The sequence below is a fragment of the Micromys minutus genome, assembly GCF_963924665.1.
Source record: "Micromys minutus genome assembly, chromosome: X".
In the NCBI taxonomy this organism is placed as follows: domain Eukaryota; kingdom Metazoa; phylum Chordata; class Mammalia; order Rodentia; family Muridae; genus Micromys; species Micromys minutus.
In genome coordinates, this window is record NC_137970.1 from 40,535,607 (window position 1) to 40,559,962 (window position 24,356).

At 42.4% G+C, this 24,356-nt stretch overlaps 2 protein-coding genes across 2 annotated transcripts in view; one reads left to right on the plus strand and one right to left on the minus strand.

Annotated features, from left to right (window-relative positions):
• Window positions 1–2,327, plus strand: part of PCYT1B (phosphate cytidylyltransferase 1B, choline) — a gene marked incomplete at both ends in the record, with an annotated part of 61,497 nt that extends 59,170 nt beyond the window's left edge. The window contains one exon of the mRNA XM_080909845.1: window positions 2,115–2,327. Coding sequence (XP_080765971.1) covers window positions 2,115–2,327 — 213 coding nt within the window. The remainder of the gene's footprint in view (window positions 1–2,114) is intronic.
• An 18,489-nt stretch (window positions 2,328–20,816) lies between these two features.
• Window positions 20,817–24,356, minus strand: part of PDK3 (pyruvate dehydrogenase kinase 3) — a 63,601-nt gene continuing 60,061 nt past the window's right edge. Inside the window, exon 12 of the mRNA XM_080909904.1 lies at window positions 20,817–21,340. Within this exon, the coding sequence (XP_080766030.1) occupies window positions 21,310–21,340 (31 nt within the window). The 3' untranslated portion in view covers window positions 20,817–21,309. The remainder of the gene's footprint in view (window positions 21,341–24,356) is intronic.

Here is a 24,356-nt window from a genome sequence, read left to right on the forward strand (position 1 = left end):
TAACATCTATACTAAGTATTTACTTACACGTAATACCTGGGGAAAGGAAGCTTTTGCTCTTACTGCCAAGTTACCTCTAGGAAGGTGCTCTCATGTTCAAATCCTCCCAGCAGTGCCCGCATCCACGTTAGCCATTATGAATTAAAGACTACAAATTTAGCAATTTAATATAGTAAAAAGTGTTTCTTCCCTGGCTGGGTTGCTCAATTAATTAGAGCATAGTGCTAATGCAGTATCTCATTCTGATCATTTGATTACTAATTTTTACTTCATTTTATACATACCCTAAGCCGCCTTTCTTTTATCTTCTTTTCTCCCACCCTTTCCCCTTTCTGCTTACCCTTCTCTCTTCCCTTTCTTTAGCCCCTTCTTTCTTTTGTTTTGATCTTTTTTTGAGACAAGGTCTTTGGGGTGGGGTGGAAGATCATGTTTGAAGTCTCTTCAGCACATGGGAGGCAGGGACAGGAAGGTCAGAAGTCCAAAGCCAGCTTCAATTACTTAGTGAATTTGAGGCCAGCCTGGGCTACACAAAACCCTGCCTCAAAAGTTGAAACAAAAGAACCCCACCCATCTCAAAACAAAACAACAAATCCCAAAAGGAAAATCTGATTTTCCCAGTAAAGACTCCTTCTATCCCAGTCTTCCTCCACCCAGCAAATGGCATTGCCGCTTTCCAGAGTCACTTTTTCCAGAAGCTATAGTCCCTTGACGCTGTTTCCTCCTATGCACCACATGCCATCTGTCATTGAGCCCGGTTGGCTCAACAACCAGACTGTATCCTCCAGGGTGCCATCTTAATGTCATTCTAGTAAATATAAACATTTAAGGGACAAAACCCAGATCTGTGGTCAGAGTCTGGGATAAGACGCAATGACAAAGGGACATGTGGGAGCTGATGAAGTCCCCTATGCCTAGTATAGTGGTAGCCACACAACTGTCTACCTGTCAAAACTCATAGAAGTGCACACAAAAGAGGGGCTAAAGACCTTAATTTAAATGTTGGGGAGACATGCTGAAACGTCATTTATTCCTTGTCATCTTGTGGCCATCACTCTGAGCTAGGTGCCATCATAATCTTAGACTCGGGCTGTGATGGGCCCTCACTGATCGGTCTCCCTGTGCCCACACTCTCAGCACAGGAGCAAGAGAGGTAATCAGAAAAGGAAAAGCAAATTGTGCTACTCTTTTTCTTATACCTCTCTAGAAGTTTCTTTTCTTGCCCGAGAAGGTCCCATGTGACTGGATCTCCCACACTATTTCTCTGGCCTGTGTCCCCCAAGCCACCCACTCCCCCCTCCCCAATAGTGCTCTCCACTGCTGAGAGTGCTGTCCCTTTAAACCTGAAATACACACTTCCCACAATGGCTGCCAAGTAGCCACCTGCTCCTTCTGCAGTGATCCCCACCTAACTCTTCCCCCCCCCCCCCCATATCCTGCAGGCAGCAGACCCTACTCCAGTCCTGTGGTCAGCTTGCTCTTCCTGACACATGGCTTGCTATCTGTCTGGAATTGGCTTCCCGCTGACTTCCCGTGGTGGGGTGGTCCCTCAGCTCTCCTCGGGTCTTTGCCCAGATAGCAATTCCTCAGCAAGGTTTTCCATGGGAAGCTCATTAGCAATTGCGTCCAGTGCACCAAGGAAACTGTTTTTGGAGATAGTCTCTTGTAAACCTAGGCTTGTCTCAAACTCTTCCTGCCTCCCAAAGTGCTGGTACACAGTAGTGAGCCCACATGCTCGCCTCCGTATGTGCTCCTGCCTTCCTTTTCTCATGGTCACATTTTAATCTACTGCTCCACACACTGCTTATTGTGTGGTTTCTCACACCCATAAAGGAAACTTTTTGTTTGTTTGTTTGTTTATCTTATAAGAATCCACCACTACTTAAGACATTGCTACTTTGCCTGGCAGTCAGATTGTACAGATAAAAGAAAAGGAAAGTTCCACTCACCAGTAGGGATCATAACTTTAGGTATGAATTCCTTACTGGCTCCAGATTCCACTCAACTTCCCCCATAGCTGTTGACAATATGGAATGCCATCCAAGTCTGGTGGCACAGCTCTCTACCTTGCTCAGCCTTTGCTGTGTTAAGTTATCTTCTCTCCATCTTCTCTCTAGAAGCAGATGTTCCAGGAGAGGAGTAGCCGGATGCTACAGGCCTTATCTCCAAAGCAGAGTCCTGTGAGCAGCCCGACCCGGAGCCGGTCCCCTTCCCGCTCTCCATCTCCCACCTTCTCCTGGCTCCCAAACAAGACCTCTCCCCCCTCCTCACCCAAAGCAGCCTCGGCCTCCATCAGCAGCATGAGTGAGGGGGATGAGGATGAGAAGTAAAGGTGCCTGGTTAACAAGAGCACACCACACAGGATGGGAAGGGGTCCTGGGATGCCTGGGTGGTGTCGAGAGCTGCAGCTCTGCCAGGAGATGGGAGTTCTGCCATGGCAGTTACTAGGGCCAGCTCCTTTTTCTTCTCCATTCAACCAGGCCTGGGCTCAGCATAGAGGTTTCTGACCTGACAAACCTTAGCATCATAAAAACACCCTACTTTAGCCCTGCTATGGAAAGGTGCAGGGCACTCCATGAAGTGAGGTGACTTCTGCTTTGGTCTACACATCTATCTGTAGCAAATAAGCCACCTACAGAAGTGGCTGCTGCCTCACCCTGCTATCTCCAGCCTTCAGAGGGCCTTGCACGTTGCCTCCTATCACCCACGCTCTCCCAGAATGAATTCCCTTCCAACTGAGGTGGCTAAGTGCTTCCAAAATGGGCAAGTTAAAGACAAATTCCAGCCTTCTCAGTTCAGCCAAGGCCTGATGGAATGCATCGACATTTTCCCATTCCAGGACCCTGACTCAAATGCAGCTTCTCTTTGGTCAGGTAGAAAAGTGTGACCTTTAACCCTTCATTCAAAGGACAGTTGTGTCAAGGTGAGCTCCACCTAAGGCCTGCCATGCTTCGGGCTCTGCTTCTTTCATCACTGGCATGATGACACTGTTTTCCAGAAATTACCTAAATTGATGGGAACCACAACAAGGAGACATGTCTTATCTAAAAAGAAATAACCAAACCAACCAGGAGCCGCTTCGGAAGATGAAAACTATCTCTTGGAGCTTCTTAAAGGAATGGCTCTTTCCATTTCTGTCCACATCACAGTTCATAGACCTCGAGTAACAGTTTAATGTAACAAACACTTAGTATACCGATAGGGGGTGCTACCTGCACGTTTCTGTTCTATGTATCCTCCAATACACCACCCCAGGGTGTATACCATATGCAATATGAATATATGGTGGTGGCGTTGGGCTATATACCCTCTCCTGCTCTCCCCTTTGATAGCCTGCTGAAATGCTTGATCTCCAGAATCATCCGGTTCCCTCATGACTTGGGCACTTTGTCAAAAGCTCAATCAAATGTTAGATTCCTGTAGAAATGTTTTGTCCTAGAAAATTCCTGTTCTTTACCCATGACATTTTTGGTAAAGGGAAAGCTCGATCCTTTGAATGGTCTGAGAGACACTGAAGTTATTTTTGGCCCTTGCTTCTCCAAATGGGATGGAGGCTCTCAGATGACTGGGGAACTATGTGGGACCACTGCTCCCTAATCACATGCAGGGAATGAACAGGTCCAGTCAAGGCTTAGAGCTAATCTCTTAGAATCAAATAGAATTTCCTGATTATCCTAGTAAAGACAGACAGCACTGTAGCTTGACCGAATGGAGGCCTTAACATGTAACTGGTGAGCAAAGCCCAGAACCTCCAGTGACAAAATCACCCTCTCTGTTTTCAGAGGCTTTGGGAACAAGCATTCTGGAGGGGGGCAGGGACAACTGATGAAGAAAGGTACCCTGTCTTTCCCCTTTGTGTTGGGGTCAAACTACCTCCCTACTCACCTGAAGATCATTGGTGACTGTTGCAAACCAAAACTGTGAGGCTAACCTGGAGCATCCTTGTTCCTGGTACTTTCAGAAGTCTGTAAAGTGCAGACGGGGAGGGGGGTGTCACTGGGAACTCAGCCTGGGAGAAATAAAGTTCTTTTCATAGTCAAGGATCTCTTGGACCATCGCTCTCCAGAGACAGGGGCTTCCATTCTTCCACTGTATTGGTTTGACCTCAGCCTTCCACCATACACCCAGGACAAACTGTGTATGTATGCCTTCCATTTCAGCCAGCTGACACTTGTGGCAGTACAGGGACAAGGAGAGCAACTGAGCAAATGTAAAAGAGGAGAAGAGGGTCCTAGGGAGAGGAAAGAAACCTAAAAACATCTACTGTCTTAAGTCACTTCAGGTTATGTGTGTGGAGTTCTGACTTCATGATCCAGGGCAGATAGGTTCATTTTTACCTAAGTCTAGTTCTGAGGCAGAGAGTGTAGAGTTGATTTATCAGGTGAGTATAGATTTTCAGGCCCTACACACCATCCTGACAAGTGCCACATACATAACTCACTATAGCCGTGAATGATGGGTAATGACCAACATAGGAGTCATCCCAGGTACAAACAACACTTAGGTGGGTTTAAATCTTCTCAGTTTCCAACAGCACCTCCTTGCCTTTCCAAAGCCACAAGTTTTCTGCAAAGAAATGGGGCAGATTTTGCTAGCCAACCTTTGGCCCTTCTTGACCAAGTCCTTCCCAGCCCTGACCTGGTTTTACCTCCCCCACACCTGGGAGGAGTGGTGACTGCACTGTGTGTGAGTTCTTCGGGCAATTCTTGTGGTCAAGGGCGAGTTAAGGATCAAATGACAGCATAAAGCATGATGCAAACTTGGAGAAGTAAGAAGAAAAGGGACAAAAGCAAGGGAAAGGGGTTCTTTTTCCTCCAGAAAGGGAAAGAAGCAACCTAGGGAACCTGTTCCCTAAGGTTGGGAATGGGAAGATGGAAACAAACGACACTAGGGCTGATGAGTATGGGAGGCCTTGTGTTTTCTACTTTCCTTCCCAGCATTACTAGGAAGGATGAAGGCTTCCTATTGTATACTTCCACAGCTAGTGGATCCCCATGCAGCAGGTGGGGTCCTGGCCTCTCCAGCTTTTTTGGCATATTAGCAATTCACATATCTCCCCAGCCCCAGAAACCAAGTGCTGACTCCATTCACATAAACATCAGGGGTGTAGCTGTAATGTGGTAGTAATACTATGGGCCACGTCTGCCAAGAAATTTCATTGTCAGGATAAACCAGAGACAAAGGTAAACCAGCCCCGTGACAGACACTATGTGACTTCAGACATGCAATGGGCACAAGACATCCTATGACCTAGGCTACAAGATACTGTTGTTACACCGGTGGGTTGTGGCTACAGGAAGAACATGGATTATTTTCCCTCCTCCTCCAGGATTTATTTTAATGCCCAGTCCTGTCCCACAGATGAGACTGGTTTTCAGGCAACTACTCAGCAGCTCCAGTCCTGTTCTAACCACCTGATGAGAAAGGAAGGAAGGAAGCAAGCGAACAAGCAAGCGATAAGTGGGCTCATTGGGCACTTATAAAAAAACCTTCCTAGTTTTCTGTGTGTCACTGCAGTGTGTCTGGGGACAAAGCCATAAGAACAGCCTATCTACTTAAAATTCTGCTGTACATATAAGACGAGGGCTCGTCTGGATTCAAGAATGACCTTATGCCCAAGCATTGGCTCTGGTGCTGAATAGTGCAAACTACTGGAATCACCCCACCCTACCACTGAAACTCCTAGACCCCCGTCCCCTGATCCCAAATGGATCACAGTATTCCCAACTTGTTTATAAATAAAGGGACACAGAGTCACACTTTGGTTGCCTTGCTTATTGTGTGTTGCTGTGTGTGTGAACAAGCTGAATGTGCAAAATGCATGCATTATAGCAGTTGTCCTGGGCCACTGCCTGCCCGGCTGTGGCTTCAGCACTTGGAAGGCTCATCTCTTGCTTTCTGCTGAGTGGAGTCAAGTCTTGGAGTTGCCAAAGGACCCACACCTTTATTTAGAAGATAGGGACAGACCCACCTGAGGGAAGGTCAGGGCTGGAATGACAGATCTCACCACTCACTGGCCTTGTGACTTCGATCAAACCCATTTCACTTCGACTTGGTGTTTGTTCAAAATGAGGTGGGGTTGAGGCAGTAACTTCTGTGATCTCCCCTGCCAATAAAGCACCATGGATTTCTGAGGCAGTCTGCACCGTCCCCCAGCTTTTTCAAGCTACCATGCTGATCAGGAGAAAAGGCTCACTTCCCACAAAGTAGAAAGCCTCCTGGGACCCCCATAACCTGCAGCACTGATTGATGCTCTCGCCTCCACATTTGTGGCATAGAGATAAAAGCTCTCAGGTTCCATCTACTGTTATTATCTTACTATTTTTCTTTAATTTTTAAAATTAGCATAAAATGGGTTTCATTATAGCACTTCTTATTTTGTGGGGATGGGGCTGTTCATTTGTATGTAGCTGCATGTGTGCACATGCACAAGTGGATGCCTGAGGTTAACTTTGGCGTTATTTCTCAGGTGCCATCCACATTGTTTTAGAGGCAGGGTCTCTCGATGCTCTGGATCATGCCAATAGGCTTAGGTTGGCTGGGATTGCATCTGTTCTTTGTTGGTTAACGTGGCTTCTACTGTGCACAGCTCCTCACATGGCAGTTTTATACATATATGCAATTATATGTCGTCCTCATTGTCCCTGTCCCCTGCTCTCCTAGTCTCCCTCCCACTCTTATTGGGTCCCCTTCTTTCCAACTCCAGTGCTCTTCAGCTTTCATGTCTCATGCACCCCACTCCCCTTCCTTTTCTCTCCTTTCCCCGTTCTGGCTCATTTACCCTGTGTGAGCTCCATGATCCGTGAGAGAGCCTGTCTCAAACAATAAGATGGAGAGCGACTGAGGGAGATGCCCAGTGCCAACCTCTGGGTTCCATACACAAACATCGCACACATGCACATATATATGTGAATGTAAATATAGGTTCTGTGTATGAAAAGAAATACACAGTGTTTTGGGAGAGAACTTAAAAAATATCTAATCCCTAATCATTCAACCAATTAGTAGGCTAATGAATTAACTGGAAAGTTTTCAAAATAAGCACAAATGGCCACAACGTATTTGAAAAAGTGTCCAATATCTTTAGCCACAGGAGAAATGCAAATGAAAACTTCTTTGAGATACCATCTCACTTCAAAAAGAATGGCTACCACTAAAACCTGGTGAAGGGGTGAGGAGATGAGAACCTTGTTTCACTGTTGGTGGGAGGGACTAGAAACTGATACAACCACTGTGGAAACCCGTGTAAACTGAAAGCACGAAATGCTTCTCAAGTATAGCTTGGCTTCGGCAAGTGGGCAATTCAACCATTTTTTTCGATCTTTACTCAACTGGGAGCGCACAGATGGAGGCAGAGGCAGTGAGTCCTGAAGGGAGCTTTCTAAGTGTTTCCATGCATGCTGTCGCCCTGCCCAATTCAGCAGCTTCGATTGGCTCCATCTGGAGCAGGTCACCTGTGTGAAATGACTGCAGTGCTGGGATTAAAGGTGTGTACCACCAGCACCACCCAGTGACACTTTTCAAACTGTATGCCAATTCACAAACATCAAAGCACACCCCAGAAAGCACCTGATACCTGGAAGCAGTGGCCCTGAGTCTCCCGTCTGTCATAGTTGGGCGGCTTTGCTCACTGCGGTCTTTTGTCTGGTCAGAAACAATAAGCAGAGTGATTTTCTTGTTAACATTTGCTACTAGTGATGGCCTTGCTTAATTAAATGTCTGAGTCTTAATGTCCACAAAAAAAGAGTGAATGGGGCAGGCATAAAGGGAGAAGATGTCTTTATAATCTTTACTGTAAGTTGTTAGTAAACATTTGAGTGGACCACTACGTTTTGAGGACACAAAAGTCCAAAGGCATACAATCTCTGCTTGTGGTTTGTCAAGTTTGTCTCTCCTGCCTGTCCTTACCTTTAATTCTTAATGTGCCCTGAAAGAAAAGTCCATTTTTGGAGCCACAAAAGGCTTTGATTATTGCACTCCTGTAATCCCAGAACATAAGAGGCTAGCAGAAGGATTGCCACAAATTTGAGGCCAGCGTGAGCGAGCAAGCACCAGGCCAGCCTGGGCTGCGTGGCAAGCGCCTGTCTCCAAAGGAACATATGGAAATCTATGATTCTGACTGTAACCAGGTCTTTGTGACTCTACCTGGACAGGGTCAGGATTTCCAGCTCTCACTCAGAGTGGAGGAAAAGGAAAAAAACTCAATTTTAAAAACATTTGAAACCAATTTTTAAGAATGCTGAAGAGACTGAAAATATTATCTCAAACCTAGGCCCATAAACAATAGAAAGGCCAAAATGAGCTCCTGAAGTTTTTGCTGACATACACTCTTTCCTCGAAGACCTTGGCAAGTAGGCCTAGGCTTCTCTGAGAATAGATCAAACTCTCTTCTGGATGAAATGACCATCCTAGGCCTCACCCTAGATTTTTTGAAATCACAGAGTGTCTAAAAGGCTCACGCGACTGAATAACAGGACATTCATTTACCTTTACAAATTGTTGTTTCATTACCAGTTTTAGGAAGAGCCGTTTTCATATAGGAAGCTCCATTCCAATTGTGCTAAGGTAACAATAATTATCCCTAACTTTAGAAAACATGACAGCAGCTTATTAAGCTGTTAAAAGAATTGTTAAGAAGCCAGAGAGAGGGCTCAGTACTTAATTGCACTTGGTGCTCTTCCAAAGGACTGAAGCTTGGTTCCCAGCAACCATGTTAGGTGGCTCGTAGGTACCTGTAACTGCTCTAAAGGGGAGCTGATGCCTTCTTCTGGCCTCCTCAGGAACCTGCTCACATGTGGCATACACTCAGAGACACACTTACATAAATGTAAAAAGTAAACATTTTTAAAATGTTCAACATATAGTACAGTTGTTGAAATTACTAGCAAGTTTACTTTTATTGAGGACCAAGAAATTGTGCTTGGATAAAATGCCAGGGAATAGTGACTGAGTAACGTTAGCTTTCCTTAGTTTTATGCACAGAAGCAAGTTTCGAAACCATGTAGTCCCAACCCCAAGTAGACGACACCCTTTCTCCTTTTTAGTTTTTCAATCACCTGTTCATCAGGGCATTCATTGGTAAAGGTGATGTGCCAGGGAAGTGGGTTTGCTGCCAACATCCTAGCCCCTCTCCAAGGCCACTCTATAACCTGCACTGTTAGTGTGCGACACTCGAGAGTCACCGTAGGGAACGTTTGCAGTGAGCCCAGAGTAAAGGCTAGGCCTCAGAGACTGACACAGAACCAGGTCAGGGAGCCCAGGGAGCCTGGGAAGGGTCGCTTTACACAGGTGACTGCTCCGTGGCACAGACAGCAGGGATGAGACTTATTCTGTTGCAAGATGACAGTGGGAAAAAGTGCAAATTATTTTACTATTTCCTTATCTAAGGCTAGGCTGTTGTCCTGATGATGCCATCCACTCTCAGAGAGGACAAGGACACACTGGCATTTGGAGATGACAGCTACCATCAAGCACCTAGGCCAGTGACAGGGGAAGGTAGGTGTTTAATGTTTTCTTCAAATCCAACAGAAGACAAAGGCTGTAGATAGATATTTGTCACCACTAGCCTCAGGTGGCTACATTTTAAAGGTAATTAAGATGAAAAATGCTTTTCATGTGTCCTAGCCATATGTGAACTGTTGAAGTGCCAGTGTCGACAGCAGCTGACAGCACAGGACAAGAACAAGAACAGCATCAGGAGAGTCTGAGTGGGGGGCACTGTTCCCAGAGGGCGATCCGTTCTACACACCGCTTTATGGTTTATTCATGTGATCAAAGTGTTGATCTATGTGTTGTTATGAAGTGAGGATCTGAAAACATTTTCAGCAGATAATCACTTGTGAGCATGCATTATGAAGTCATGTGGGAAGGATTTGAAAATGAAGGACAAGGAAAGAAAAACACTGCAGCATGAAGCTCTATGCAGCTTCATGGAAGGTCGCAACCTTTCGTGGAAGAGTCTCTTTGGAGTCTGAACTTTACTTACCTTTATGAATTCCAAACAAATCAGGAGCAGCTGCCTCGAGGATGCAGTTTCCAAGCCATGAATGACTCCTAGTACAATGGCTGACTGACTGGTTGGTAAAATACAGATGGAAAATTCTGAAGCCAAAACTCAATTTTAAGTTTTGCAGTCTTAAGGCGAAACGGGTAAAACGAGAGTAGTTGCCTTTTACCTGGTGTTTTGAGACAGGATCCCACATAGCTCAGGCTGAACTTGAATTCACTATGTAGCTGAGGATTACCTTCGACTCCTGATCCTCTTGCTGGGATTACAGATGTGTGCCACCATTCCTGGCTTAAGTAGCTGATTACTAATCACATGGGTTTTTTTTTTTTTTTTTTTTAAGTACCATAAGATATCAAAGTTGGTAAGGGCCTAAGAACCCCTGTAGTCCAAGGCCATAACAGTATAGAGGGAAAACAATAACTCAGTTAACAGGACTAACTAGTAACCTCATGAACCAGCTACAAGGTTTGTCTCAAATTCTCAAGTCTGTTGATTTCTAGTGATTACCACACACTACAGTGGCTATGTGCCTTTTCTATTAAATTTGAAAACAGCATCCCTTCACTACCAACTCCTTAGTATGAGCCACACACTGCTAAGTAAAATAAAGATTCCATATTTTTATCTAGGAAGCACCTATTTACTTAGTTGCACCTAAATCTATTTGGGAACAGTATTGCTGCCAGCACGGAACAAATGACCCTTTAATTGAAGTCTCCGAGTCATCTTCAGACACTCCTGAGTTTACACTCCCAAGATCACTCTCCTGAAGCATTTATTAATATTTCTGAGCCTCAACCCCAAGAAATCTGAGTCAAGAGAGCAGAGGGAAAACTTAGGGCTTCGTATTTAATCATTCAGGTAGTTCTGGTGCAGGTGGTTTGCCCAGAACAATCAAGTTTATACTTGCTTACCCAGTCTATAACATAATAGTGTTCCTTTCATCCAAGTGTCGTGACTGGACAATATGTGGTCCACTGAACCCCAAACATTAACTGTATTTAGAAAGATGTCATAGAAACAATTTTTCTGCTATGCATTTCCGGTATTTTAGCCATAGGATGGATATTCCCTTAAATGGGATTTTAATGTTCTCTGCTCCAGGGCACCCACATAATTGATGTTTTCCCCCCTTCTAATCAATCAAAAGATCTTGTCACAGCCCTTGTGCATCCCGGGCAACTTGCAAAAGAGCATGCTGCTGCTTATGGATTCAATTTCAGAAACAGAAGGCAAAGTTTATCTACGTGACAGTGATGAGAATCCAGACCAGAGAGCACAGAAAACAGCACACTAATGAGCTGTGAAGAACAACTGCCATTTTATTGTTCTGGTTACCAGGGTACAGAAGTGCCTGTGTGCGGCAGGATCGGTTTGGTTATGACAAACAACAGATTGCTTAGCAACTCATGAGGAGCACGGTTCCAGCCACACATGTCTCAGTTGTGTTTTCCCAACAGTCACAACACACTTCTCTCCGCAGAAATTGGAGTGACAAATGACCCCATCTAGTCATTCTTCATTCATGACAGCACAACGCATTGAGGCTGAGCTTCATTTTACAAACCACAAGGTTGCTTGGGAACTGTGAATTTGTGTGTGTACATTCATCACTGTAATTTAAGTCAACAGAGGCACAGAGTGAATCAGCTCAGACTTGTACTTGTGGGTACAAACTCTGCACCGAACATTCATTTCATGTGTAAGTTAATATTTGTCTCTTATCAAAGCAGCAATTAGTCCATGTAGACAGCCCTAATAAGTCAAGGAGTTACAAAGAGAAGCTGGCAAAGCACTGAACTTTTCACTCACACCTCTCTCGCACAGTCCAAGTGCCTCCTAGGCATTCCAAGGCTGTGCTCTAAGTATGGGAAGCAGTTCCATTTCAAGTACTTGGATGGGAACTTGGAAGAGCAAATGCTCTGCTTACAAACCTTAAGCAGCAATTATGACTTCAAATCATGCTAAAGCACAAATTCAGCAGAGACTGGGGCTAGCCATCTCTTTCTTCTAATAGTGTTGTTGTCCAGGACTGACTCAAGCACAACTTGAGCTCCAATTTTGAATATGGCCTTAAGAGATAAGCATCTGGAACAGTAAACAGAAGGAAAACTGTGGAGACAATAGGGCCTAATTCCTGTAACAATTCATAGCAATTTGTTTCCTGTTTTCAATGCTAGGGGTGGGAACCAGGCCCCCACACATGCCAGGAAAGTACTCAGCCACTCAACTACATCCCCAGCCCAGTTCCTTGAACTTTTGAAATCACTTAGTGCTTTATAGATTAGAGGTAAACTTGGCCTTTTTGGTCTACCTGAGTTAAGATACACTTAGTCTCATAAATGGCTATTGGTCTAAATAATGTTTCATTTCTAAGAGAAACTTTTTTTTTTGAGATTGGGTTTCAGCGTATAGCCCTGGCTGTCCTGGAACTCTCTGTAGACCAGGCTGAACTTAAACGGGGAGCCTGCTTCTGTATCCCAGGTGTTGTTGGGATTAAAGGTGTACACCACCACTGCCTAGGATACGAGGAGCTCTTTGATGTGAAAAGAAACCAATTGACTTGGTGATGATTCCCTGGAAAGTTCTATAAACACCCAGCAAGAAAGAGAACAGATATTGTTGGCCCTTCTATTTTCTTGTTCATGCTGGATAAACAGTTGGGAAAACTCTGCCTCCTGAAAGAACTCGCCAACTGAGGCTGCAAGATCCAGCCTGGTCCCTTTAGGGCGGCAGGTAGTCTCAACTCTTCATATCCTTCTAAGTTACAGGCTTCAGTTGTTAATACATTCAAAAACCTAATTAAACATGTGCGTTATTGGGCTAGAGAGATGGCTCAGCAGTTAAGAGCACTGACTGCTCTTCCAGAGGTCCTGAGTTCAATTCCCAGCAACCACATGGTGGCTCATAACCACCTGTAATGAAATCTGATGCCCTCTTCTGGTGTGTCTGAAGACAGCAACAGTGTACTCATACATAAAATAAATCTTAAAAAAAACATGTGGGATATTAAGTTCAGCATTTAACATAAAGGCATAAGGCAATTCTTCCTAAAAAAATGCTTTTTAATTAAAATAAAAATTAAAGCTTCTCAAAATGGCCCAAATGACAAAAGGAAAATAGAAATCATGTGAAAGGGGTTCCACAATATAAACAATATCATATTTGAATCTTGCACTGACTTCACAAACTCTAGACATGACATTTGCTAAATGGTGACTGTCACTGAAGTGTTGTCACAGTTAACTTTCACAATCTCCTTGTGACTAGAATGCATCAATATCTAAGCGATGTTCACACTGAATGCTAAGGTTGTACCTTTTTTCTCTCAAGAAGAATCCAAGAGAAAGATCATTTTAAACATGAAGCAGTTTGGTTGTTAATATGAATTCTATTGGAACAGTGCCAATTTCAATCAATCTGTGATGTCAGGCTGAGCTGGAGAGCAATTAGACCAGTCCCACCTGCCAGCCTTCACCTCTTTACTGAACAAACTGCAGGGCCAGCATTGCTCAGTTACTGTACATATGGATCTTTGACGTTTGAAAAAGTTATCCAGAGCACTTACATTAATAGGCCACTTTTAAAGGAAGTCAGGATTACTTAAATGGGATCTTTTTTTTAGGGGAAAGTTCACCATCTCAAAAGGAGCCAGTTCCAAAGAAACAGAATCTTCACTGAAAAGCCACTAAACGGCCAAACAGAACACAACTGAAGGGTGTCTTTCTGAAAATCTCAGAGGGCTTTAGATCTCTGTTTTTGTCCTACACAAAGGAAATCTGGGCATCACTTCTTGTGAAAAGGACAAGTTCAGGTTTCCTGGGTAAGCTTACACTGCTGAGATGACAATGCCTTTAAAAGACTCACTGAAACTTAGGCAAGTACCAAATCTGAACATAACAGTTCCAGATCTCATCAGACAGGCAAGGGGAGAGAAAAGTCTCCACTCAAGAAGAAATAGCATCTCAAATCAATTTGATCTATGTTTTCTCTTCTTTTTTTTTCTTTTAAGTGAACATTTGCTGCAAAGGCACGGCTGAGTTGAATGCTTTCATACACTCGTTCCCCTGATACTTCACTTAAAGCCACCGTTTGGTAAAGAAATAAAAACATTAGCGCTCATCATTTCCACAAACAAGGTAGAATCCTAAGAGAGTTCGTTGGAAGAAAACTGTAATTCAGTTTTGCAAACTATAATAGGAAGAAGTTAGAGCAAGCTTAATGGAAGCCTGGAGTGATTAGAACTTTTAAAGAATGCAAGTACAATTTGGTACTTTTGAAAATCAGAACATAAAAAACAAATCCAAGATACCTCTCTATGTAAATTAAAGCTCAAGCCATGGTATTCAAAAGGAAAATGATTTACATAATCTACTATACTCCATCTTTTTTAGTAATTAACCTTCCTGAGGCTGATTTTGTTCTCCTGTTTGCTTAGCTAAAATGCTTAATAAAATTTCTACAGAATATATTACCCTCTCCATAGATGAATATTATTTTGAACTACAATCTGACAAAAACCTAACTATGTTTAATTATGCTTGATTAATCCAAATGTCACTGAGAGATTTATAGAAGAGAGGTATTTTTCAGGTGAAGTTCACACTCCTTTCTTCACCGTACCCAGCCCGGACTTCTCTCACAGCCTTCCTAGCTCAACTCTCTAGCCTTTTAAAGTCTCAGCTAAACCCAAACAGTCTTAACTGGACCAGAGATTGCACACATAAAGTTTTATTTCTTTTCACTTCCAAGGGACTTGAGGACAGCCTCCATCAAAGGCTGTCACCACTTTGAATTGGTTGGTACTGTGCCTGTAGTCACCCACACTTAAGGAGCAAGCATGTTGAGGTCAGTTCTGTAACTTGGGTAAAACGGGTTTTTTTTTTTTTTTTTTTGTACAGCAAAATGCACATACAGGATATCTTGACTTAACTAAAATACCACAGAATATTGTGGGACAAGGGGTGTGCTTCTCTAATATAGGTATATGTACCTACTCAATGTTGGGAGACTTTTAGTACTGATGTTCCAAGGTGACTCTGTTTATACAGATCTACACACAGACACTATTAAACACATCCTATACCCTTCTCCAACCAGTTAAAGCTCCTACTCAGATCTGCTCCAAGGAGTTGGGGAGGTGGGTATGGATGGGTATGGAGAAGGGCAGTTCTAATATTCCCTTTGAGGAAAAGTGAATATCCTGCCAAGAATCTGAGGGTGGCACACAGGAAGTAACAGCCCAGTGTTCTGGCTACTTCAAACTGTATCCTGGGAATTAGGGGCAATCCATGCCCCTACTTCAGAGAAAGATGGAAACAGAGGACAGGTTTCTCTAGACTTCTGTGGCTGGGGCATTGTCTTCATTTTGTTAAGTGACTACAGCTGATATCAACTGGTAGACTTCAGAGGGAAGCCTTCTTGGATACTCCCTTCCTCTACAAGGAGCTCAAGTGTTAAATAGGGTCTCCGGATGGGCAGCAACTTTAGCCTCGTTATCCCGGTACGTCTAAACTTTGGATTAAAACACTGTATTCACTTAGAGAGTGTGTGTGCATATTCCACAGCATGTGTGTAGAGGTTAGCTGACGCTCAGTCCTCCTACAAGGGACATGGAAATTGAACTTGGTTGTCAGTCTTTGGCAAGCACCTTTGCTAGTTCAGCCAACTCACTGGCTTAATGATCATTTCTGAAGTCCTAAAAAGATTTGTTGGAACCTGTGCTGAGTTTCTGTTACAAAGAATCAAATAACTGCCCTTATTATTCCATGAGATTTGACTGTGAAAGTTGGCCCTCTAAGCAGACCACTTGCTCCCTGTTGGCCAGGGAGACAATGGTTAGAACGGGCCCATTCCCCTGTTACCTACTGAAGCTGTAGAACAAGGGCCTCAGCAGGGACCCTGCAGAATCCAGTGAAGAGCCAAGCACAGAAGGCAGACTTTCACAATTCGAACTGATAGATTAAAAGGAGAAACCTGGGAAACTCTGAATACACCCCTCTCTGAAAAATTTAAGCCTCCCATTTGCCCGACAGTACTTGTTTCCCAAGTGAACCATAAAATTACCCTCTCTTGTCCCCCCCCACCAGAAGGGAAGCTCATGAGGCAGATTTCATTCTGCTTTTGTCACTGTCACATGTCCATCTGAGTATAGTCTCTAGCATGTGGTAACATTATTGAAATCAAAGACTGACTTCATCTTCCTTCCCACGATTCCTGTCTACCACCTTCCCTTGCAGTCGTCCTTGGCTGAGGACACCTGAGTCCAATCATCTACTTCACACCAGCACAGCCCATGGCAAAGGCTGGCCTCAGGGAAATGCCCTGCCACAAGCACAGTTCCGTGGCTACTGCAGGGCTATCATTTGTGGTCCTTGATCATTGAATGGGAACTCTGCAGGTGATAAGGTTTGCTGCTAGCTGTCAACTAGAATGTTCCAGCTTCTGAGGGAAGTTTCAATCCTACAAGCATTCCAAATAAGCCTTTGCCTCATGATCTACCTACAAATACACTTTCAAAACAGTATCCCACGTTCTTCTATGGTAGGCCCTGGACCTACCAACTATTTGAATGTGTATTCATAAATAGCAATAAGCCACAATAAAGACTTCACACCTCTTCCCCTATATTCCTTCCTTCCCTCCATTTTCTTCTCCTCTACTCTCATGCAGGCTCTCACTTCCTACCCTAGACTGGCCTCACATTTGTTTTCACTCTCACCTCCTGTATGCTGGGGTTACAGGGGTACATCATCAGGACCAACAGAGCTAGAATATTTCTTAATGAACCACATTTAAAAATGCTTGTTTGAAAAGAAAACATGTCACAGTGAAACTCTTAAAATGGCCAACAGCAGACATCAGCAAGACTGTCTGCAAACTGCTAATAAAGCAAGCTTATACTTCTCCTGATAACCGATTATGTCCACCCAGTTTGAAGTATTCTACCATATTTAATTAACTAATTAATCACTGACAGTGGCTGATAACTTCTCAAGTTCATTAAAATTTCACATGTCCCCTGTTTCCAAGCCAGGAGGTACTGATTGATATCTCTAATCAGCGTGACAGGAACTGGAGTTAAATAAAAGTTATCTTTTCACCCAGAACAGCAAACAAAAATCCTGCATTGATTAAATAGTTAATGGTGCTCTCCTGCTGGCAATATTGGTTCCTTCTGTTTGCTAACATATAGATTATGAAGGACATTATCTTTAAAGTCAATGTTTAAGCATCTGGACAACTGGGAAAGGCGGCAGAATAAATGTATGTTTGTATAAGTGTTCTCTCCCTCCTGGCCAGCACACATCTCTGAAAAATAAGCAAAAAGTTATCTATGATGAAATTAATAAAAGCCAGAATCCCATAGCATGGACTCCAGGAGTGTGCCTAACACATTAAGTAAAGATACACAAATCCATTCTGGAGAAAGGATGATGTCAGAAACCATAAATTTACACCAAAAGGCTTAGTACTCAAAGAAATAAGGCGTCAGAGAGTAATAACATAATGAGCCAAGAGAAGTAAATTAAAAATAAGCTCACGGCAGAAGTGAAAGCCACAAGGCCTGGGAAAAAACAGTAGAGAAAAGCAGTTGGTGAAATGGGGGATAAGACTCAGGGTTGGGAAAATCCTACATGAAGGAAGACTTGGAGATGAAAACCATAAAAGAAGATAAATCTAAAAGACTGATAACACAACTCGGAGAGAAACATTCTGATTACAAAGTGACACACAATATAATAAGGCCCAATATAGGACTAGCTAAAGCTTACTGTGTGCCAGGGAAGACCAACAGACAACTGCCAACTCCGAGCTACACTGAAACAAAGTCACAAAATACCAAGAACAAACATGTGACCATGCCAAGCAAGCACGCTGTCTACAAAACTGAAGGAAAAAATCCATCTGTACTCATGGACCTCAGAGCACTAGCAGCAATAGACCATAAAGTTGCTAAAGATCCAAGGCCTGAGAGCTAGCAGAGCTATTACAGGTAATGGCAAAAGGAAGACCGTGCAAGAGCATTTAATTGAAGCTGTAATTAAGTCTACCATCAACTTGCAAATGTAGACATTTTATACAAAAAGGCTGGCAACAAGCACTGAACTCAAATATAAACTGTAGTCATGACCCACACTGTTCTAAAGCTGACTTGTCTCCCCTAAACATGCCAGAAGGGAAAAACACCAAAGAAACCCTTTCCTGAGTTAACTGAAAACTTTTGGTTTAGAGATTATCCTTGAGCATTAATATGCTCAAAATGTCCTCGTAAGAGATCATCCTAAGCACTTGACATACTATTAGGAGCACTGGTCCAGAACAGGAACAGGAAAGTCCCAAACACAGACACAGTTCTGCTACCCACTTTCCATGGCTCCTTAGCAAGTCGCTGAACTGCTTCGGAATTCACATGAAAAATAAGTGCTACTTTGCACAGTCCACCTCCTGGCATTGTAAGACTCACGTGTTGAGTTCTTTGGAATCCCTAAAAAAGCTGTAAAACTGTGTCACAAGTTAGAAAGAAGCCCTTTTATAACGAATCTGAAAGCAGACATTCAGAGATAAAGAATCAGATGGCTCATGTGGATCCATTTCTGATTCCTGTCACTTCTCCACATTTTTAAAGCCATCTCTTAGCACTATAAAAAGAAATTCAGTTCCACTACAGCTCTCGATGTGAATCATTACCAATTTCAAGTCGGGAATATCTGAAGAACTCAGAAAGATGTTTCCATATCAGCAATTGTAAATTTCTGTTAGTTTTCACCTTTGACTAAACACATACATATTAAGTACCTATTGTGTGTCAGGTACTGTTTCAAATAGTATACATGGCTTCCAAAATACTTAAAATAGAACAAAAGTATAAACGGAAGGGTGTTACAGAGAAACGGGGAGGAATTCAGCTGAAAGGTGGTCAATATCAATTTGTAATACATAGAAATTCATAAAGAGCTCAAAGGCTCACGTACTGCCAGAAGAGAGGATACATAAATTAGTCAAGGGGAGAATAAACTTTGAGAACGCAGGATGCTCCTGAAACTCTTCTTCTGACTGCTTATGGCTGAGGTTAAATTATTGGTGACAAAGACAGGAATGGCTGGAATGCCCTAGGCTTAGATGGACATGAGTTAAGCCTAAGAATACTTAGAGAAGGACTGTGAATTAAATCAACAAGACTTAAACAACAGCTGACTTTTCAAAAAGACAAAGAATATGACAAGGTTTTTCTACACCATACCCAACTCCTCCGTGGCATCTGTTGTGGAAGTGAGGCAATCAATAGTCAGTCCCTAAACAATAAAATGGTGCTGAAGCCAGGCAATGAATGCCATAGCATGAACCTGTTGTCTCCTTCCTCCCACAGTCAAACTTGCAAGTGTAAAGAAAGATGGCTGGAAACAGACTCAGGAAGATATGCACATACTGTCTGGTGTTTACAAGGTATCCAAGGTCTTTAAATTGTATTTTCACAGCTTTTCCATCATAGGAAAACGGTGACATAGCTTAACCTTCAAGACACCGACTTAGAAGACTTAGACTTGAGACCTATTAGTCTTTCTCATCAGTCTATTTGAAGTTTATCAACAATTTTTTTTGTCTGGCTCATTACATGTCAGCTTTGCAATGAGGTCTTTATAAAGAGCCATCAGGGACTCAGGTAATACAAGGAAGTGGAAGAAAATCAGATGCTGTGCAATTCACAGAAACTGAGTGCGGCTTAGTCAGAACAAACTCAGAGGCAAAAACCTTCACCGTAAAGGCAGTGGGGAAGATGACATTGCTATGGCAGTAGAGATAAAGGAGTAATGATAAAAACACAATTCAAACTTTCTGAGCAGAGTCTTGGTACATAGCCCAGGCTATGATTATGATCCTCCTGTCTCAACATCTAGAGAACTGAGATTGCAAGAGTCTGGCACCACCATGCCTACCTACAAACTAAAACCTCCAAATCTAGACTCAACACTGAAAAACTGGATAGAAACATTCAAACATATATGAATGATACCAGGAGTCAGCATGGATAACATATATTGGGAAGACATAGGGAAGAGAGAAACACATAGTGGGAAGCTGGATAAGCTAGGTATTGGTTTGAATCCAGACTCTCAGATAGCCTCTATTATTAAGGATACATATCACATCATTTCTCTTCTCTCATCACAAGATGTCTGCTAACTCCTACTTAACGGAAGAGATTATAAAAATCAGATTGAAAGCCAGGTGGTTGTAGATTAATGCATTTAATCCCAGCACTCATGAGGCAGAGGCAGGTGAATCTCTGTGAGTTTGAGGCCAACCTGGTCTACAGAGTGAGTTCCAGGACAGCCAGAACTATAGAAAAACCCTATTGTGAAAAACATAAAAGAAATGAAGAAAAAGTCAGATTGAGTGGACAGTTCTAAAACTGGTGAAAGTAATGGCAATGAAAATTATCAAGGTTTATAACATTTTTGAAAATAATGTGACAATCTCTGTTACAGCGAGTCGAGTACATGACACAGGGACTTCTCGTTCCTAAGATGACTACAAGAGGGATTTCATAGGACAAACATATGGTGGAGCCTTCATGGGAACAACCTGTACTTCCCACTCCTTACAAGTCTCAGTAGATTAGGAGGTGTGTTTTCCCTTAAAATCTTTCAATCCAAGGTGTTAAGTGAGAAATTCCAAGACGACATTTAGAATGCTTTAATCAATGGAACAGAAGTAAGCAAATGAACTTTAAAGTAAAATTGATACAGATGAATAGGTTCTAACATCCAAGTACCACACCTCACAATGAGAATCTGGTCAGATGGAAGGGGAAGATGTATATGGGACAGGAAGAACCCTGGGACTGAATTGTCAAGATGAACTCCTCTGATGCCTCCCACTTCCAGATTCCCCAAGCCCTAGCTGGAGGTTTGGTCACAAACAGCAACAGCAGGACCTGTGGGATCTGGAATGAGGAAGGAGCGCACAGTTCTGGGAAGACTTCAGACACTAAACTCCGTTAACAAGATAGATAGAGAGTATAGGGTACAAGAGCATTAGGAGGTTCTATGCTGTGTTGTGATGGGTGCTAATGATGCCATAGCAAGACACCATGAAAAATTGTTGAAGCTACAACTTTAGTGAAAGATACAATGGGAATAACTACAGGGAGAGTTCCATGGACATACTGAGCCAACACAAAGTAAGCAACTAGGCATTAGGGATAATAGTGCCACGGGTAAGAGTTGTTAGAAATACGGGTCTCTAGTTGACTTGCAGAAGGTAATCTTTCTTCAGAGATGACCACAGCACTCAGTTTTCTACAAAGTTCTATTACTCTTGATCTTGTCCCTATAAAGAAAAGAATCCAGAGAGCTCATGAGTATAGTCTCCTTTATTTTAAACAAAACTTATTCAGAACATTTACAGTAATAATTCCAAAACCTTTGCCTCAACTTAGAATTATTTTGTATAGTTACTACAGAAAAAGTTGTAGTCTACTATTTATGTAAACTTTACAACAGTTTTTATTCTCATAGGCTCGGTTTTTCCCAGTATAGGAGAATGCTAAGGCACTGAGGTGGGAGAGGGAGGTTCGGAGAGGGAGCACCTTCATGGAGGAATGGGAGGGGAGGGAGAGGAGGGGATGGGACTGGGGGAAAAGGGGATAACATCTGAAATGTAAATACAAAGAATATCCAATAAACATGATAACAAATCTTATTAGAAGCCAGGTATGGTAGCATATGCCTTTAATCCCAGCACCCAGGAGGCAGGGACAGCTGGATTTTTGTTGAGTTAGAGGCCAGCCTGGAATAATATAGTGAGTTCCAGGACAGCCAGAGTTATGTTATGTAGAGAAGCTGTGCTTCAAAATACCAAAGAAAAATTGATTAGAACTGTAAAGTGACTACTAATGCATATTGGCTTTGCGTCTTTGCCTGACCAAGTCTCAATTTGGAACAGAGGTGAGGGTTGTAAACGTTGACTATACCCCAAACAACTTAGCTGTATGCTCCAAAAGAACAAACTATGTGGGTATGAGAATCATATCTCAATAAAACTGCTGCTTTAAAAACTACCTAAAGAATCCATCTTTTAGACCTCTTTCCATAAAACCCCAGCTGTCCCATTTGTGTGCCTTTCCTGGGCCATTCCCCAGGCACTTAACTGTTATTCTATTTGTAGAGCTTAACAATTTTAAGTTGCCAATCTAACTACTTGAGGGTTTTATTTTTGTGAGATGTTTGAAAACAACATGCTGGAAATTAAGACTGATCTTTAATTAGCATGCAATAATGAGCTATTTACTATGGGTCTCACTATGTAACTCTACTTGTCCTGGGACTTGCTAAGTAAACCAGGGTAGCCTAAAAGTTACAGATCCATCTGCTTCTGACTTCCACTGATGTCCAACAAGATATTTGGCTTACGCACAGACTGAAAATGGGATTGGAGTAAACTGATCTGATATAGGCTCCCAAACTAATCTCCTTACCACTGGCTGAGAATGGTAACACTCACACACACACATTTCCCCCCTCCCCCGTCTCATTGTGTGTGTGTGTGTGTGTGTGTGTGTGTGTGTGTGTGTGTGTGTGTGAGAGAGAGAGAGAGAGAGAGAGAGAGAGAGAGAGAGAGAGAGAGAGAGAGAGAGAGAGAGAGCTCAAGCATGCTCAACAGAAAGAGATGCAATCAAGCCTTGTGTACCTGTTCAGAGTACATCTCCTCCTTGTTGGGGGGAGGATCACCTATTGTGGAAACAGCTGGATAACTCTCTTGATACTATCATATGACTGATGGTGAATGACTTAACCCCTTTAATTTTCCTGTTTTGAGTCTACAGGAATGATTAAACAACAGCACAGATGCTTTTTGCTCTTTATGCCACTCATTAGAAAACACCAGCATTTACTATAATGGTATAAAATTACAAAGGCATATAAAGTACATTTGTCCATGAATGTTTCTGTTCTGTTCTGTTAAAAATTTTAAGAATCAAGGTTTATGTCTTAGAAAGTATATTAGAAAACTTTATATATAAAGAAAAAATATATGCATATAATATGAGAGAGAAATAATCAATGTTAAAATAGAATGAAACTATTAATATTAACTTAGGTATATGGGTATATACAAACACATATTTGTGTGTGTGTTCAGAACCTCTGTCCGGAAAAGGGGCTTAGAAGAAGTGTAATGAGCACTCCTACCCTCCAAGATTAGGCTAATATCAGTTAAAAAGAACTCTAAGATGGCCGATTCCAGGATAGGAACACGGAGGGTGAAAGATGACCTTAGGATATATGCTGGGCAACAAGGTAGGGCAACTTTCAAAAAAAAATCAATGCACTTTGGTCACTGGAACACAAAAAATCAAGTTCAAAGTAATTCCTACTATCTAAAAGTGTGCCATTTGAAACAACAAAAAGGACAGTGACTGCCGCATGCAGTATCATGAATGGATTTCACAGTGGGCAAAGATGCCAAGGGGACATATTTACATGTGGTTTTTGTTCTGTGTTTTAAAAATACCTCCAGTGATGGTCAGAAAGCATCTTCTATGGTAGAGGAAAGAGGAGAACAACCTGGCTAGAAATGAGTCTTCCAGGGTATCAGAAATAGAGATGTAAAAGTATGTCAAGACAGAGACAAGATTTGTAGACATTCCTACTATATGTTATATACTTCAATAAAAAAGTATGGAGTGAATATAATGTATAAAATAATAAAACACTTTTAAATCTACAATGTTCAAAAACACAAAGGCAACAAACTTATATCCCATCCTTTAAGGCAGAGGTTCTCAACTCAGGCTATTGAATGACCTTTCACAGGGCTCACCTAAGACAATCAGAAAACAGGGTTATTTACATTATGTTTCATAACAGTAGCAAAATATGTTATGAAGTATAAACAAATATAATTTTATAGGTGCAGGTCACCAAACATGAGGAACTGTATTGAAGGGTCACAGAATAGGAAGGTTGAGAACCACTGCCATAGTGACCAGCAGTCACCTAAATTATGGGCCACCCATATTATTTCCAGTAGTGAATCAAGCAGAAATCATGACTCTAAAATATAGTTCTGCAACAGTAATGATAGATGTTAGAGTAAAAAACAAAACGACAACAAAAAACTCTAAAACTTAAAAAAGCTTCACTGAGAGCCTCGTAACGACTTCTGGTTTCTACCAAATATGGTCATAAGTCATAAGAAACAAAGTAAATGACAGTTCAGAAAAAAAAAAAAAACTAAACAAATCAAGGTGGAGATGTTTTCTGACATGGTCTTCCAATCACAGCACTTTCAATATTGAAAGCCACTTGAGACTATCCAGATATGTCATATGGTCCTGGAATGG